The sequence below is a fragment of the Bidens hawaiensis genome, unplaced genomic scaffold (genome assembly GCF_021521415.1).
Source record: "Bidens hawaiensis isolate Kalapana, Puna unplaced genomic scaffold, B.hawaiensis_p1.1 tig00032126_1, whole genome shotgun sequence".
Classification (NCBI taxonomy): domain Eukaryota; kingdom Viridiplantae; phylum Streptophyta; class Magnoliopsida; order Asterales; family Asteraceae; genus Bidens; species Bidens hawaiensis.
The window spans coordinates 59,250-76,929 of NW_027495457.1; the positions used below are offsets into that span (position 1 = coordinate 59,250).

At 31.6% G+C, this 17,680-nt stretch overlaps 1 protein-coding gene across 1 annotated transcript; it reads right to left on the reverse strand.

Annotated features, from left to right (window-relative positions):
• Positions 1-2,750: 2,750 nt before the first annotated feature.
• On the reverse strand, positions 2,751-7,815 carry LOC143583106 (mevalonate kinase-like). Its single transcript, XM_077065505.1, has 5 exons — positions 7,681-7,815; positions 6,726-6,969; positions 5,026-5,279; positions 3,943-4,356; positions 2,751-3,054 (listed from the first exon to the last, which is right to left on the reverse strand). Exons 1-5 carry the CDS (start codon positions 7,811-7,813, stop codon positions 2,936-2,938), a joined length of 1,164 nt encoding a protein of 387 aa, XP_076921620.1. The 5' UTR covers positions 7,814-7,815; the 3' UTR covers positions 2,751-2,935.
• Between the last annotated feature and the right edge of the window lie 9,865 nt (positions 7,816-17,680).

Below are 17,680 nucleotides of genomic sequence, written 5' to 3' on the forward strand. Positions count from 1 at the left end.
AATGTAAGAAAAATGCAAGAAAATGAAAGAAAAATGGCTAATAAGAACTCGTATCTTGAGTTACTAGAAGTAAATTGACAATCAATAACAAAAGGCTAAAAAATATGTTATACATTTCATTGTTGTTTTTCATCTTCTATCATGTATTTAGTTATCTTTTAATTGTAATATGTAATATGTAATGTCTCTTTTGGTTTATCTATCTATCTAAAACTAATCAAAGTATCAAGTTGCAATAAATTAAAAAAAAAATGTACTAAAGTTGCATAATTGAACAAACCATAGGTATAAAAATAACACTTGGCTTAAAAGAGAAAATAAATAAAATAATAAAAATTACTAATTTACCCTTGACTTAACGAAAAAAATAAACAGAATTAGAAAAAAGTACTAAAATTGCAAGTTTTAGAAAAATAAGGTAACCATTTGCAATAAATTCAAAGACAACACTAAAGTTAAGTAATTAGATAAAATCACATATACTAAACTAACATGTAATAATTTTTAAATTTGAAAAAATTTATGAATGGTATTTTTATGTGTCATCTATTCAATGTCATAACTATGTAAAAAAAATGTTGGGTTAATAATAAGAAAATGCGTGTCATATATCTTGGATTTTCCAAATAAATAAACAAGACCTGCCTAATTGCTTCTCAAAATCAGAGACGATTCATCCTCTCCTAGGGTTTCTTCTCATTCAGACGATGATCACATAATTATACACACCTGCTTCTTCAATCGAACCTTATAGTTCAGGCCTTCTTCTCGAACCTGCTTCTTCAATCGGTAAGAACCTGTTTCTGCAATCAATGATTTGGGTTTGTTTTTCGGTATCTTTTGTACGCTCTTTGACTCAAATACGACTTGTTGCCCTAATTTGGACAGCTGGTATCTAGTTTAGCTGCTATGGTTTTGCACAAAAACAATATGCTACCTGGCTCGAGGAGCTTCGTTCATACTACCTTACGGACAAAAATGGTGGTCAATTGGTCTCATGTGTTAAAGACGATCCGGTAACCATGTTTACAAAAATGTATATCAAGGCAAGGCTCCTAGTACCACCAATCTCTGATGTGAGACAGCGCATTCTAGAAGAATTCCATTCTTCCTTTTTAGGCGGTTATTCCGGTGTCAATGCTACGTTCAAAAGACTTGCAAGCTCGTTTACTTGGCTAGGGTTAAAACGAGACGTAACCAATTTCGTGAAAATCTGAAGTTTGTCAAGCTATTAAAACTCCTAATCACAAACCATCTGGCCTGTTGCAACCATTACCCACTCCTGAATACCCTTGGGTTGATATCTCAATGGATTTCATCACGGGACTACCAAGCTCCAAGGGTAAAACCTTAATTTGGGTTGTCATCGACCGGCTTTCCAAATTCGCTCATTTCATTTCCCTACCGACCACTTACACAGCCGTGTCGTTAGCCACAATATTTATGAAGGAAATTTATCGCTTGCACGGTTTACCCAAAACAATCGTATCGGATCGTGATCCATTGTTCGTTAGCCACTTTTGGAAGGAGTTATTCACACAAATGGGCACCAAATTGCTGCACTCTAGTGCGTATCATCCGCAAATGGATGGTCAGATGGAGGTTGTCAACCGATGTCTTGAAATGTATTTACAAGCCTTCGTTTTCGACACTCCTAAAACGTGGGAACGACACTTGTATTTAGCTAAGTTTTCATACACCACGAGCCATCATTCCGTACTCAACATGTCACCATTCCAGGGCCTGTTTGGAAGGGATGTGACGACCATTCATGAGTATGTACCTGGGTCGACTAAAACGGGGTCAATTGAGGCTTCAATGCCCCGACATCAATAAATTCTGCAATCTTTGAAAGTCTCTATATCAGCGGCCAAAGCTCGGATGGTTAAGCAAGCAAATAAAAAGCATACCAATAAAGAATTTGCTGTTGGCGATTTCGTGTTTTTAAGGCTACATAAGTATCGCCAACAATAAGTACATCACAGGTCAAGTCAGAAGCTATCTCGTTGGTTTTATGGGCCTTATATGATACTTGAGCGGATAGGCAAAGTGGCTTATAAGTTGGATTTACCTACCAGTTCAAAAATTCACCCGGTCTTTCACGTGTCCCTACTTAAACAAAGTTATGGTAACAATTCCGGTATGATGGATGATCTCAAGAACAGTTAACCAAATTTAGAAATAGCTTTGTTACTAGAAGTAATTCTAGACAATCGCATCACCAATGACAATGTGCAGCAAGTGCTAGTTAAATGGGAAAACAAACCATTGGAAGAGGCTACATGGGAAAATATAAAAGAGTTGGAAGAACAATTCCCAGATTTTAACACCGGGGACAATGCCAGGTCACAGGAGGAGGGAGATGATACGGGAGTACAACATGGGCAAGACTTGGAATTATTATTTTTCTTTTTGCATGTGTTAAATTAGTGGTTTCAATTACAAGTAGCAGAGCATGGTAGGTAGTTATGCATGCATGTCTCCAAGGAATATGGATATGGACATCATGTGTTAATCTCCAATGCATCTTTAATTCTTGTAAGTTGTTTTTAAAAAATTAATCAGAAAATTGTTCCAAAACATTCTTGTCTCTCATCTGGCTCTTGGAGTGTTTGCCTACTACAAAAGGCCCCCAACATGTATTCTGTGTATTTCATTTTTAAGCAGAAAACCATCAGAATCGCATACAAAACCGGCATAGTAAAACGGTAATAAAGTGACTTTATATTATCTTACGTATCACATTTTAAAAACAACAGTATCACAATTAATTAGGTCAAACACAAAACCTCAGGCAAGGTAGAAGCTTGAATCACAATGGCATCAACTAGCGGTACAACAACTAGAATAGAATAAAAACTGTTCCAACATGACACATAGTTTACAAATACCGTCATAACTGTTTCAGGTAAGATAGGTGATAAATGGAAGAATATTATGACCACCCGTCAAAGCGGAATTCGAGTCCGTTTCCGCCAATTTCAGCGATCAAACATTGGAATCCGCATTGCTCTAGCTCCCCGATTACTTTGTCGATAACTTTTGCAGACAATACTGTTGCCAAACAGTTAAGGGAAAACAACTTTGGATAAACAAATGAAGTCGGATTAAACATTTGATTCCGTCATTTCTGTAACGGGTCATGTGATCGAGCTGGTGGGCCAAATCCACGGCCCAAACGCGACACAAACCCGAAAATCATGTCACGCACATAAACCCAAACACATAACGTATATTCATCCGCTGATACAAACACCATTTGCTTAAACAAAAAAAAACTTATAATTTCTTTTTACTTGTTAATACTTTAAGTACTAAAATTACATATTATTGTTAATTTTTGAAGCATTTATGTGATGCTATGCAAATTTATTTTTGAACTTCTGAATTTTAGCATTATAAATACCCATATAGTTTAAGTTTACATAAAACACATTTTAAAAACAAATATATGCGTTAAACAGGTAAGCTTATTTTTAGGGCTGCTAAACGGGCCATGTTCTATGGTTGGTGACCCGAGCCTGAAAACAACACAAGCTCGAAAATCTTGCTACACACATGAACCTGAAAAAGACGCGTGTATTCGCGGACTTACACAAAGACTATCCATTTAACCCCAAAAAGTTTAATCTTTTTTACATATTAATATTTAAAAATTATAAATTTACGTACTTCTGTTTCTTTTTTGAAACAATTATGTTAAACTATGCCAATCTAACTTCTGAACTTTGGCATAAAAACAATACGCAAATAGTGAAGTTCTTCCTAAGACACAAAAAATAAGCAAATGGGTTAAATGGGTCAACCCGCCGAGTTGACCCGAACATGGCCCGTTTAGCTAAACGTTTTAAGTTCAACCTTTGATCCTCTACTGGCTATGTTATACCACTTAAAAACGGTTTAAAAGTGTAAAAGTAGCGAGAGGGGGATGAGTAAGGATACACGCTGGTAATAAGGTTAAAACGCATCCACCTCCACCGGCTCCGGTCAACTTAGAAGTCAACTGATATTTACGTGTCGTCTGTAAGACGGTTTCAATGGAAACATGGCTAACTCCCATGCATTGAAGCAACCCTTGATTCATTTCCATTAACTCTTGTATTCTCTCTTCCTTCTTAATAAAATCATCACCATCAGAAACCGACGATTGGATTATTGAAGCAAATTCATTGCTGATAAATTCCACAGCAGCAAAAACAGATGTCATTGCATCAAGATGCCTGTTCTTACGCTCCGATACGCCTGCAACTAATGCTTTTGTGTTTCTTCCAACTTTTGTGTTGGTAATTAGCATCTTAAGTGCCATGTTGGATTTGATGCATGTTATTGCACCTGATTTGAACTTTATCAAATTACCTGCCATTAATACGCTTACATGAAAATTATTTGTATATTGATACAAACACATATATGCATACATATAGAGGGTAGAGACAGATACACGCATATGGTTTCATATATATACTATTTGACTTAGATATGACATGTTCATGTTCGTTCATTTAACTTTAACCGAAGAATACTAACAATAAATCGAGCGTAAAAAACGAACGTTCACGAACATAAACGAACGAATGAAGCATGTGTTCATGCCCGGTCTCTTATTAAATAAACGAGCATAAACGAAGGCTTCACTGAACTTTCAGTTCGTTTACAGGCCTAGGGATTCAACATGTTAAATGTGTTGAAAGTTTCCCAATGCCATGAAGTGTATCAAAATGCATAAATTCTCGTAAATCACCATATTAAGAATGAAAAATCAGATTATTTTTGTATTAATTTAGTAATGATATTTAACAGGTTAATTAAAGAAAAAGAAAAAAAGAAAAGACCAAAACCAATTCATGTATCGCCCTACTCTACGCGTTTCAACCCGTACTAAAAAGTCAACTGCTTTGCATTGACCCTGTTTGACCTGCTATCCAATCAGCCCAACGCCCCAACCAACACATTTTGCCACCTATACTAATTTTTTTTTAATTAAGGCCATTTTAGACATTCAATAACAAATATTAGATGATATACCAAATGTGCTGACTGTATTATCTATTCCAGATGGTTTTCCATGAATGATCTTTTCGCCTTCAAAAGCCCATTTATTAGCCAATTGCTGATCTTTTTCTCCGAATGAAACCCAACCCTCTTGGTCAAAGTCAACTTTAACCGAATCTGATAATGCCAGCAAGGCACCTGAGAGTGACACACAGAATGCTGCAGATGATCCCAAACCTGAACCCAATGGAAGCTCTGAAGAAACAATAACCTTTGCTGCTTTATTCCTGAATCAAAAGAAGCAGCCGTAGGCTTGTAAACGAGCCAAACAAGCACGAATAGGGCATGTCCATGTTAGTTCGTTTAACTTTAACCAAACAAACAGTCGAACACGAACATGGCTTTCTCGTTTGTGTTCGTTCATTAAAGAAAATGAACGTATTCTTGTTCGTTCATTAATAGTATGGGCAAACAGTTCACGAACGTATACGAACAAACAAAATTGAACAAAGTTGAACAGATAACTGACCCAAAATCAATTAAAGGTACACGTGAACATCAATGTGTTGTGCCTAAAAGTTAATGAAACTAAACTAAATGTACTGGGTACGAATAACTGACCGAAAATCTATTAAAGGTACACGTGAACATTAATCTGTCGTGCCTAAAAGGCTAAAAGTTAATAAAACTAGACTAAATGTACTAGGTTATATTTTAATTACATAAAACTATACTAAATTGTAATGGACATGAAAATTTTAGAAAATATTTTCACATCTGGTATTTACATATACAACATATATCACTTACAATATGTATCACTGTCAAGGGGGAATTTCTTAGTGTTTTAAAAAAACAAACGTAAACGAACAAAATTAAACAAACGTAAACTAACGAGATAAATGAACATAACTAAACAAACATAAAGACAATGGCAAACCTTGAACAAAGATGTCGAGGGGGACGGACAAAAATCTGTACAAAGGTTCATAAACGGAAGGGACCGAACTAAAATTTTCAGACAAAAACGGGTAGATTTACACTACGTATAAAAAATTTTGGACGAAAACAGGTCAATTTACACTACTGTGTGAAAAAACGGGGATGCCCTAATCATCCTTCGCCAATGCATAAAGAAACTTTCATGAATTTAAATGAACAAACGTTCACGAACATAAATGAACGAACGAGGCATGTGTTCATGTTTGTTCGTTTAACTAAATGAACAAACATTGTTGTCTGTGCTCGTCCATTCATCAAATAATCGAACATCAACGAATGTCTAACCGAATGGTTCACGAGCAGTTCACTAAACGTTCGGTTCGTTTACAATCCTGTAAACATGTTAATAACTTTGATCCGTTTACTTGGGAGTTGTGAGTGGGTCCATTAGGGTTCTGTTTTATCACAAACTAGTAAATTAATTAAACTGTTTTTAATGCCAAAAGGGTCCAGCTGGTTGGAAATGCATAAAAATACCTCTTAGATCATTTTATTCAGAAAACTACATCATTATTGAAACAATACAAATTTTGTAGTCAAATTCACAGAACTAACTTAGTTCCACAAAACTGGACATAGTGTTCAGGTCAATATGACACTTTGAAACCACACCAAACAATTACTGTTCTAACTTCTAACCCAAATCTTTTTCAACCCGACACCCAACCGCCCCTTTTCCACCTCTAGTTGAAAGAAATGAAAATAATAAGAAAATATAACATAAAACATACCCTAGAATAGAGGTGTATAACCATAGAAAAGCAACAACTCCAGAAGCAATCCCAATTTTTGCCTCGGGAATATTAAACTCTTCAAGTACACTTAATATGTGCTTGATGGTCTCTTCACTACACGTTGCAGGTAACGACGAGATACTATTAACGGAATCAGGTAATAGCTCTTTGATTCTTCCAATAGGCCATGAAAACTCTAGGCCCACATCCATGAGATTAAGTGTAACAGTATCATCATTATCTATAACATAAATGCATAATGTTAAATATAGTTCACTTGATTTTGATTAATTTCTGTAACAACTAGCTTACACTGTTTTACATCAGGTAACAAAACAAATAGATTCAGGTGTGTTTGTTTCAAAATAGTTTGTAGGGACCAAAACCTCAAGCCGATTACTATGCACATGTAATTATTATTCATTAATCAACTAATGTTATCTTGATTCTAATTGACAACAAGAGAACATTCAAGATGTTTCTTAAACTCTAAGACCTCTTCATTGTAACATTCGACCCCTCATATCATCAATATTGTCCGCTTTGTCCCCAATGGATAGCCCATTTAGGAACTCACGGATTTGTTTTTGGTTGCGCTGGTAGAGACTTCCCAGGAGGTCACCCATCCTGGTACTGCTCCCAAATGAGCACGCTTAACTGTGGTGTTTCCATTTGCTCCACAGGCAACTAAGCCCAAAATGCGTTGCTGATTTAAGAGACTGAGCATTCCTTTATGAACACCAAGAGTCTATCATGTTCACGGCCAATGTGAAGGTGTTACAATTATTCGGTTAATCTTCTCCGTATTGTTACAATAAAATTATGGTTTTTCATGTGCGTATGCAAGTGTGAATTACCTAATGTTTGATCTGACTAACGTATTTCTGAGTGGGGCATTTCATCAAACACCTGGTGTGCATTAAAAAGGAACGACTAGATTAGACTAGATTACCTTGGGGTGAGGGTAAACGAAGTGAGACGGAAGTATATAGGGCGATGGAGGCGGCGACGGCGGCGGATCCATGAACGACGGCGTGTTCTCCGGCGAGGATGATCTTGCCGGGAGCTCTAGCTCTGACTTCCATTTTGAGAAAACCGGAAGAAGAATTGGGTAACGGGTATGCTTGAGATTTGAGATTGATAGTCAAGTAGTACTGAGTTTTATTATGTAGAAAGTATCGATGGAATGGAATGGAATTGAATTGATTAATTAATGGGAAGATAGCTGTTGATCGTGGAAATGAGGTTTTATATGAAAGAAAACGTTAAAAGCATGTTCATATGCCTTGTCGTGGACCCACTATCACACCAATACGGCAAACAACTAAAACAAAAACCAAACCACTTTTGGGGATTGGAGAGCCATGAACCCCACGCCACCCATAACAACTTAACACACAGCATCGCCTTTTCAAGACCGAGTTTAAATTCAAGGTTAACCGAAATATAAATTCGATAACTCATATATTTGCATAGGGTTAGGTTATAATAGGAAGTATATTTTTCATAGAAAGTATAAGAAGTAATCTTGTCCATTAATTTTGAATATGGAGGGTTGTGATTAGTTTAGGAGAAATCAAGTATGAACACAAGGTAAAGGCATAAAAGGAATAATATATTTGTTGACTTTCTCTCTTCACATGCAAGGCATATGTCAAATTCTCTCATCATTTTAAAACGTCCATAACTTTTTTTTTACGATTGAAAAACAAATTCACCATAATAACGAGTGTCTTTTTATCTTTTATATGAGTACCATATTGTAATATAAAAATTTAAAAAAAATTAGTGGATTTTTACAAATTGTGTTTTACCGAATTGTGTTTTACAAAATTGTGTTATACAATAGCATTTTTCATTGTGTTTTTTCCATTGTGTTATTTACATTGTGTCATACAATAGTATTTTTCATTGTGTTTTTTTTCATTGTGTTATTTACATTGTGTCATACAATTGTGTTTTTTATTGTGTTTTTATCATTGTGTTTTTTTTTCATAGTGTATTTTCCCATTATGTTTTTCATAGTGTTTTTCATTGTGTTTTTCCGGACTTTTCCGGCGAGGTGGTGGCGGTGGGTGACGGTTGTGGTGGCGGTGGGTGGTGGAGTGGTGGTGATTGTAAGAGATGAGTGAAGATGTAATTGAGTTTTATGTAAGTGGGTTTTTGAAATTAATATAAGTGAGTTTTGAGATTAAAGTAAGTGAGTTTTGATATTAAAGTATTAGACTAAAATACCATACTTCTTAGCCTTCTTAAAAAAATCAAATTTCTTATTTGAACCTAACCCTTGCATTGAATTTTGGGTCTAACTTATCTTACTACTACAATTAAGCAAAACATGTTCTCACATGGCCTTTTAACTATGTCGTTCATATGGATGTCAACTAATCAATTTTTCACATAATTAACTATTTTTTAATTACCGTTCTTTTAGTATAATAATCTTTTATGTTAAATGATATAACAGTTTATTATTATTTAATATTAATTAACTCAATAATGCAATTATGACTTTCTTAAAATCTACCCATACTATTAAATAAAATCATGTATTCACATGTTATTTTTCTAGATTATCTATCTACGTTGCCACCTAATACAGCTTCCCTTTATATAATTGACATATAATTCACTAATTAATATTTTCTAGAATCATAATCATTGACCACAACCAACTGTTTTCTTTAAACTGATTTAAAAACCGGTTTTGACCATTATTTATAACCGATTTTAGTATGATCATTTTTAGCAATTAAATTATTTGTATATTTATACAGTTCTTCATTCACACAATTTATAAATACTTTTCCTACATCTTCTGATTTTGCATAGAAAAGGTAAGTAATTCTTATATATTATATGCCATGTTAATTGGTTTTATTAAAGGTTTAACTATTTTGTTAATTGATGAATGACTAAACATGATGTTTTATAAATGGTTTGTTTATAATATATTTTATTTTCAAATCTTGTTCTATATTGAAGATAAAGTATATGTATTTAAAAATAACATAGATCAAAACTTGATGTTCCCATGTTCATTGATTGTAATTTCAATGTTTTTTCGTTCATCGTATTAACATTTTAACCATGATAAGTTTATTTAAAAGTCAGTATGTTTGATTTCACACTAATTGATACTATGTCAAATAGCCAATATGATGTCTATATTTATTTTAAATCCCTATTAGTATAATTATAGTTAATGTTACACACTTAAAAATATAATCATTATTTCAAATAAAAAAATCATCATATTTTTTTAAGTTTTCAATTTAGTTGATGTTTGTTAAAGATGTCTACATCGTCAAAGAAGCGGAAGCCTGAAGGATCTATATCTTCTCATAACAACTACAATCCAAATTGTATGTATTTCAATTTAAAATTGTTTAATCCTATTCCAGAATATATCTTTTTTTTAATCGTGCTTTTTTTTTAATTTTTAATATTATTATGTATATATTTAATAATACAATATGTTTTCACATGTACTTCAAACTCAAAGGATTCCATTGTCTAATATTTAGGCCGAGTTTAAATTTAGACTTAAGTAAAATATAAATTGCATATGCTTTGGATTTTAGGTCTGATTTATCTAACTACTATATTAAATCAAAACATGTTTCCACATGGCCTTTTAACTATGTCATGCACATGTGATGCCAACTAATCAATTTCTATTTATACATATTCCACCCTAATTAACTAATATTTTAATTACCATTCTTTAAGTTTAATAAATTTTTATGTTAAATGATATAACAGTTAATGCATTTATTACTATTTAATATTAATGAACTCAATAAAGGAATTACAACTTTCTTAAAATCTACCACTAGGTTATTGACCTGTGTACGACACATGTGGAAATATAGAAATCGTCTAACATATATAATTTTAAATAACAAGATAATTTGTATTGTATATTTTTGGGACGACAACATGATATTTATTACATACTTAACTTAAATACACAAATAAATGTAATGTAAAATCATTAAAACTTGAAAAAACCTATAAAAACATATATATTTCACAAATAAATATTGTAATAAATACTGCAAAAACATAATATAGAACTTAAAACTTAACATAAGAAATTATATTGTCAAAAAGATAGCTAAAACTTATCATGTCGATCGTCCTTACGAAGCATCATGCCAAAGAATACATAAACGTTATATAAAAATTACAATGTAATTGGATTTAGACGAATTGACTAAGTATTTATAATGGACCAAAAACATGTTGTCGATTGTACTGAGTAAAGTAAACTAATGCAGAGTTAATTATCTTTAGAAAATAATATATTTCTAAAATTAATAACTTCAATAGGAATATCTAAAAAATATAATTTAAAATTTTAATAATAGTTACGATTCATCACATTCACTTAAAATAAATATAATAATATAATTGGATTTAGGTTGGTGACATTATTACATCTTATGTTACACTTTTATTTATTACAAGCTAACAAAAACAACCAAAGTTGAATTTCGGCATTAAATGCTATATGTATTAAAAATATGTTGTCAATCAACATTTAAAAGGATGGTTACAACGTATTCCATTATATTAGTTTACTTATTTTTGATTAATTATGTATGTTACATTTGTATAGTTGATAGTACATAAAAAATCAATTGTTATTTGACTGTGGCTAGTTGACTAAGGAATGCAGAAGTTGCATAGGCTAATTGGTTAATATATGAATATTTTAGGTGGTTTGAAATTTTTATAAAAGGAAATACGTCTGTTAGTAGAAGACCATACTGTTTTTGTGCCATAATTGTTTGTTTTTTTATATACAATATAGATTTGAGTAAGGACAAGATAAACTGCATTAAGTAATTATTTGAATATATAACTCCTTAGCGTTAACACGAAATATACAAACACAACTAGCTATTTACGACAACCGTTACTTTAAAAGAGTTTAAGCCACAGATATTGTGTATTGAATAAGAATATTTTCTCCTAAATATGAATGAATAAAAAGTTTGTTGTTAAATAGTATAAACCTCTTAATAATCAAATTAGGAAACACTGAAATTAGTTTCTTTGAATCGGTTTTTATATGGACTTTACTAAATCGTGATATTATAATGGAAGGTACTTTGTATTTATTAATAATGGAAATGAGTCTATTAGTATAACTGGATACATATTTTGTGTCTTATTTTTATATAGACAATACCTAGATGACTAACGAATCCAAAAATTGTATTTATTAAGTATTTTAATATTTAAGGTTGTTTGATTTTTTTAATAATGGAAATAGGTTTCCTTCTCTAATTCCATACAACGTTTGTACCTTAAATTTTGATATACAATAATCAATACAATTGACTAACGACTTCATTAGTTTGAAGTTACTATTTTATTGAATATCATTGTAACACCCCACCCGCGCTAGGGCTGACGTGCCACTGTTATAGTAAATTAGAATTAAATGTTACATTTTCTTTAATGATAAAACATTACATTTTTACAATAAATACATAAATGAGTACAAGACGTCATTTACTTCTCTAAAACTCTTGATCTTTAATATTTTCCCAAGCCTTCGATCGATTCTTCGTGGGTAATCTTGAATACCTAATGTGCAAGAAAACAACAATACAAAATCACGCCTGAGCGTTGCGAAATGCTCAGTGAGCGGATAACGAAATCATAGACATTATCAATTATAAACTTTCAACTTATAATACATTTTATCAATTTGCACTTATAGCATATCAATTGTAACTTTGATCAATCTCATAAACAATAATTCCATATCAAATTTCTCAACCAATGAATAAAAATATAAAATCCATAACGGTGCCATAAGGTTCCGTGAGGACATGGTTAAGATGATATTTTCTCTCAGAGAATTGATGCATACGTCTCCAATAATTCAATATTCTTATGACCGATTCGTAAACATTCAGTAGTGAGACGATGCATTTTTCCCATGATCGATCTATATGCCTCAATTCACTCACGTTTCTCATGAGAAAAATAACGAAAATGATAACGCAAAACGTGTCAAAACATGTTATGAAATCCAACATCAAAACAATTATTCATAGGTGAGCCCAAAAACGTATCATAACAATTCAATTAAAATCAAAATTAAATTCGTAATGTGTGGTTCATATCAAACAATTTGTAATCAATAGTTCTCATAAATCAATAAATAATTCATGCAATAAATTTTGCATATAAACAAATATCATATAAATAACATAGTAGGCTAAAGTAAATTAGAAGGTGTTAAAAACACATGATAGAATCCAATATCAATACAATTCTTCGTATTAGGGTCCAAAAACGTATCATAACAATTCAAAAGAAATCAAAATCAAATTCAAAATCGGTAGTTCGTATCAATAAATAAACGATTTGTAATCAATAATTCATACCAGTCAATAACAGTCCATATAAATTAACGATACGATAAGAAAAATAACATTGATAGGCTAACCATACTTTAATCGTTGTACCACACTTGAGTATAACTCTATAATAAGAACTTGATCGAAAAATTGGACAGGAGTAGTTTTGCTTATGGAGAGGATAAAGTGGAAAGAAGATGATAATGTTGTTTATAGAGCCGAGTACTCCCTTGCATATTCGGTATTGAAAAAAAAACTTGGATTTCATTCTACAATATAATTAAGGGAAAAGGAAAACAAGGAAATAAATAATGTTGAAAATAGACACGTAATTAGCATTGACTTCTTCCCTTTTAATTTTTAAAGTCATTATCTTTGATGATTTTTCTTAATCGTAACATTTATTGTAATTTTAATAATATAAAAGTTATCATAAGTTTCAATCACTAAAATAAATCATAACTTTCATTAAATATTCAAAAGATTTGACCACCATTAAAATTATTGGTGTGTTACAATCCTAATTAACATTAATATATGAATTGAACCGCTAACTTTTGAATAATATTATTTACTTTTGAATTATTTAATTACCAAGAAAATTTGAGAAGTCTTAGTATCTATGGAAACTATAATAATGATGGACCAATAGGTAGATGCCATTTGTTCAAAAAGCCTATTACTTTAGTAGTATAGGTAGATATTATTAAAACAAAATCATGCATCAACATATCCTTTTTCTAAACCATCCACCCATGTTGCCACATAATACAACCTCCCTTTATATAATTGCTGTACAATTCATTAATTAATGCTTTCTAGAATCATAATCATTGACCACAACCACCTTTTTCCTTTAAAATGATTTAAAAACCGGTTTTTACCATTATTTATAACCGATTTTAGTAAGACCATTATTTTAGAAATTCAATTATTTGTTTATTTATACAGTTCTTCATTCAAACCATTTATACATACTTTTCCAACATCTTCTTTTTTTTGCATAGAAAAAGGTAAATAATTCTTATATATTATATGTTATGTTAATTGGTTTATGTAAAGTTTAATGATTTTGTTGATTGATAAATGAATAAACATGATGTTTTATTAATAGTTTGTTTGTAACATATTTTATTATCAAATCTTGTTCTATAATGAAGATAAATTATATGTATTTAAAAATAACATAGATCAAAACTTGACGTTCCCATGTTCATTGATTGTAACTTCAATGTTTTTTTGTTCATTGTATTTATATTTTAACCATATTAAATTTATTTAAAAGTTAATATGTTTGATTTTTCACTAATTGACACTATGTCAAATAGCCAATGTAATGTCTATATTTATTTTAAATCCCTATATATTTCTAATATTAGTATAATTATAGTTAATGTTACATACTTAAAAATATAATCATTATTCCAAATAAATAAATCAACATATTTTTTTAAGTTTTCAATTTGGTTGATGTTTGATAAAGATGTATACAACGTCAAAGAAGCGGAACCCGGTAGGATCTACAGCCTCTCACAACAACTACAATCCAAATTGTATGTATTTCAATTTTAAATTGTATAATCCTATTCCAGAATATATCTTTATTTTAATCGTGTTTTTTTAATTTTTTAATATTATTATGTATATATTTCATAATACAATATGTTTTCACATATACTTCAAGCTCAAAGGATCCCATCGCCTAATATTTCAAATAATACAAACTCCATGACTTATCAAGCTACACCAAATATATGTTATGATGGGTATTCATATAACGATATGCCATATCGTTTTGTTGGCAATATTGTCCCATGTTTTTATTTTGTTTATTCCTTACATTGTGAATATAATTTAAGTTTGCTACTTTCACATTCACATTTGTAATACAAGTTATACTAATGCAATCGGTGGTACTTATGAATATAAAATGCCTGGTGTTTCTCATATTCCAAATTCAAATACGCATTCAACATATTATTCATTCACCCCTTGTGTCCCTCATATGTTCATTTCGCAATTTACATTAGTTGTTATAGTTGAATTTCTAATAATCCAAACATAATAGTAGATCGGATCTTCAACACATTGCAAAATATTCATGCATCAAACAATGTTATGCGGTCACAATATGGTAAATAGAATGTATCTCCGTCTATAGTATGAAGTATCAAATATACCATCATAATTAATGTCACACCCCAACCTACGACGGAATATGCCAGGGCGCGACATAATTGTATCATAGCTCAAAAGACACTAAGTAAATACACGTGTCAATATCTAAATTATTTATTTCATATAATCCAAACACGTAAAGCACAAACATTGTTTCAAAAGAAATTACAACTAAAAATAATAGAAATAAAAGTTCATCATTATTCATCATGCATCCTAAGGTCCAACTACACTTTAATCCTTGGATTCTTCATCCAATACAGCTACCTGCGCCATGTGGGAAAATACATAGTTTGTCAACACAAAGTTGAGCAAGTAATCTCGGTTTTTGAATACATATAATATAAAAATAACAATTTGATGTACACAAAATTATACATCAATTATACATCAAATACTCCATATTTTACATATATTTATTTAAAATACTTGAAACCGGTACTTATTGCTTTCCTTTTGTTTTCCAGGATGATTTTCGCCTTACACGAGCAAAGGAACTAAAACATGAAGAAAAAGAAGGAAATTCAGCTACTTACTCTCGGAACAGGGGACATGTTCGAAGCCAACACACCCCCATGGCCATCTGCATGTGAAGATAAAAGCATGCTTCTAGAAACAGTGCAACATGTCCCCATGTTCAACCTGAACATGCCCCCATGCCTGGCCTCATATAAAGCAAAAGTACATGTCTCCTGAAAGGAAGCAACATGGGCCGTGCTCAACTCCAACACGCCCCCGTGGTCAAAGACTCTGACGTACTTGCACATGCGCATTAATTACTCTGACAACTTGGTCGGACATGGGCCGTGCTCAACTCCAACCTGCCCCCATGCTCGAACTGCAACCTGCCCCCATACTCAAACTGCAACCTGCCCCCATGCTCAAAACTGCAGCATGCCCCTGTGCTCAGCTTCAACATGCCCCATGTTCAGTTCTAGAATTTTGCCTATAAATAGAATCACTTATTGCATTCAATGGGGGCATCCAAACTTAATCAAAACTTGAAAAAAATTAGTATCTCATCTCCAAAATTCAAGTATTTTTGAGGGTGAAGAAAGGCTTGGAAGATTCAACAACATTTGGAAAAGAGCATTATCATCTTCATACATCTTTAATAGAATTCTTGGTTAGATTATTCTAATTACCATGAGTTTTATATGCTCTTGTTTTCTTGATGTTTTGATTATGCTCATTATGAGCTAAATTTCTATTTACCACCATGATTTGTGATGAAACTTGACTAGTTTGATGATTGTAATAAACATGTGGTAATTATCTTTGAAACAATGACATATGCATGATTATCTTTTGGTGAAAAGTTGTGTTTAAATGCTCGATTGGTGATTTCAAGATTAATAAATGATAATCCTTTTTAAAAAACTTTAAATTTCTATCATTTGTTTATAAATTGTATGCATGCATACAACATGTAGCCTTTAAACTAGAAATAGTAAAAAGGAGTCTTGAATCATTATAAAGTTTTTGCTCATAACATCCTTGTGTTATATTTGAAAAAATAAGACACTTGTTATAATCAATCTAACTAGTCATAATATTCTTTAAGTTATTGTTAACGCAAAATACTTAGGTTGTTATGCTAGTCTTGAAAGATTATAAACCAAAGGAATGCATGAATATTGTCTATTTTAATCAATCTTAGGTAGGTTATTTGTTGTTCATTTAATCTTTCCAAAGGATTGTTAGATTTGAATGTCATAAACATGAAATAGAATCTAATCATTATATGTTTCTTAAGATTACCTCACTTATATTATGCATGACTCGCGGTGATTAGTTTGTAAATTGTTCATTCTAGTTTTCCAGCAAGTCATGAGAATAATTGTCTTTAACAAGAGGTTATTCTATCTTTATCTAAAAAGCGAGTTTATCACATGTTTATGAAATTCGTCATCAAAAAGAGTCAAGTGGATTCCAAATTATGGTGGTAGCCTTTATTACTTTATTATCTCGTTTAGACTTTTTAGCTTGTTTTATTTAAGCAACTAGTTTTAAAATATAATTTGAAAACAAACCAATCAAGATCTTTTCTCACGGTTATTTTAATTGCAAAGATTAAGTATTAAAATTTACGTGTCCACGGATTGATACTCGGTTCTTACCACGACTATATTACATGTACGATTGGTACACTTGCCATTTGTGTGTGTTTTATTAAGTTTAGGTGAAAACCATTTTTAAAACCCGATTTCGTGTGAAAAATAACCAAATATTTATATATGCATCGCACACACATCAAGTTTTTGGCGCCGTTGCCAGAGACACAGTAAAATTTTAATTCAAATCCAAGTTTTTATTTTAACCGTTGTTTATAATTGTTCAAAAGTAAAAAATAGTTCAACTTATTAAAAAAAAAGAGTTTATTTATTTCCG

Bases quoted from the DNA above. Each gene is read 5' to 3' on its own strand.
- LOC143583106 (XM_077065505.1), bottom strand. From the start codon at position 7,813: ATGGAAGTCAGAGCTAGAGCTCCCGGCAAGATCATCCTCGCCGGAGAA. The intron at 5,280-6,725 runs GTATGTTTTATG...CTTTTGATTCAG, and splicing joins TTATACACCTCTATTCTAGG to GAATAAAGCAGCAAAGGTTA. The intron at 4,357-5,025 runs GTATATCATCTA...TATTAATGGCAG, and splicing joins TAATACAGTCAGCACATTTG to GTAATTTGATAAAGTTCAAA.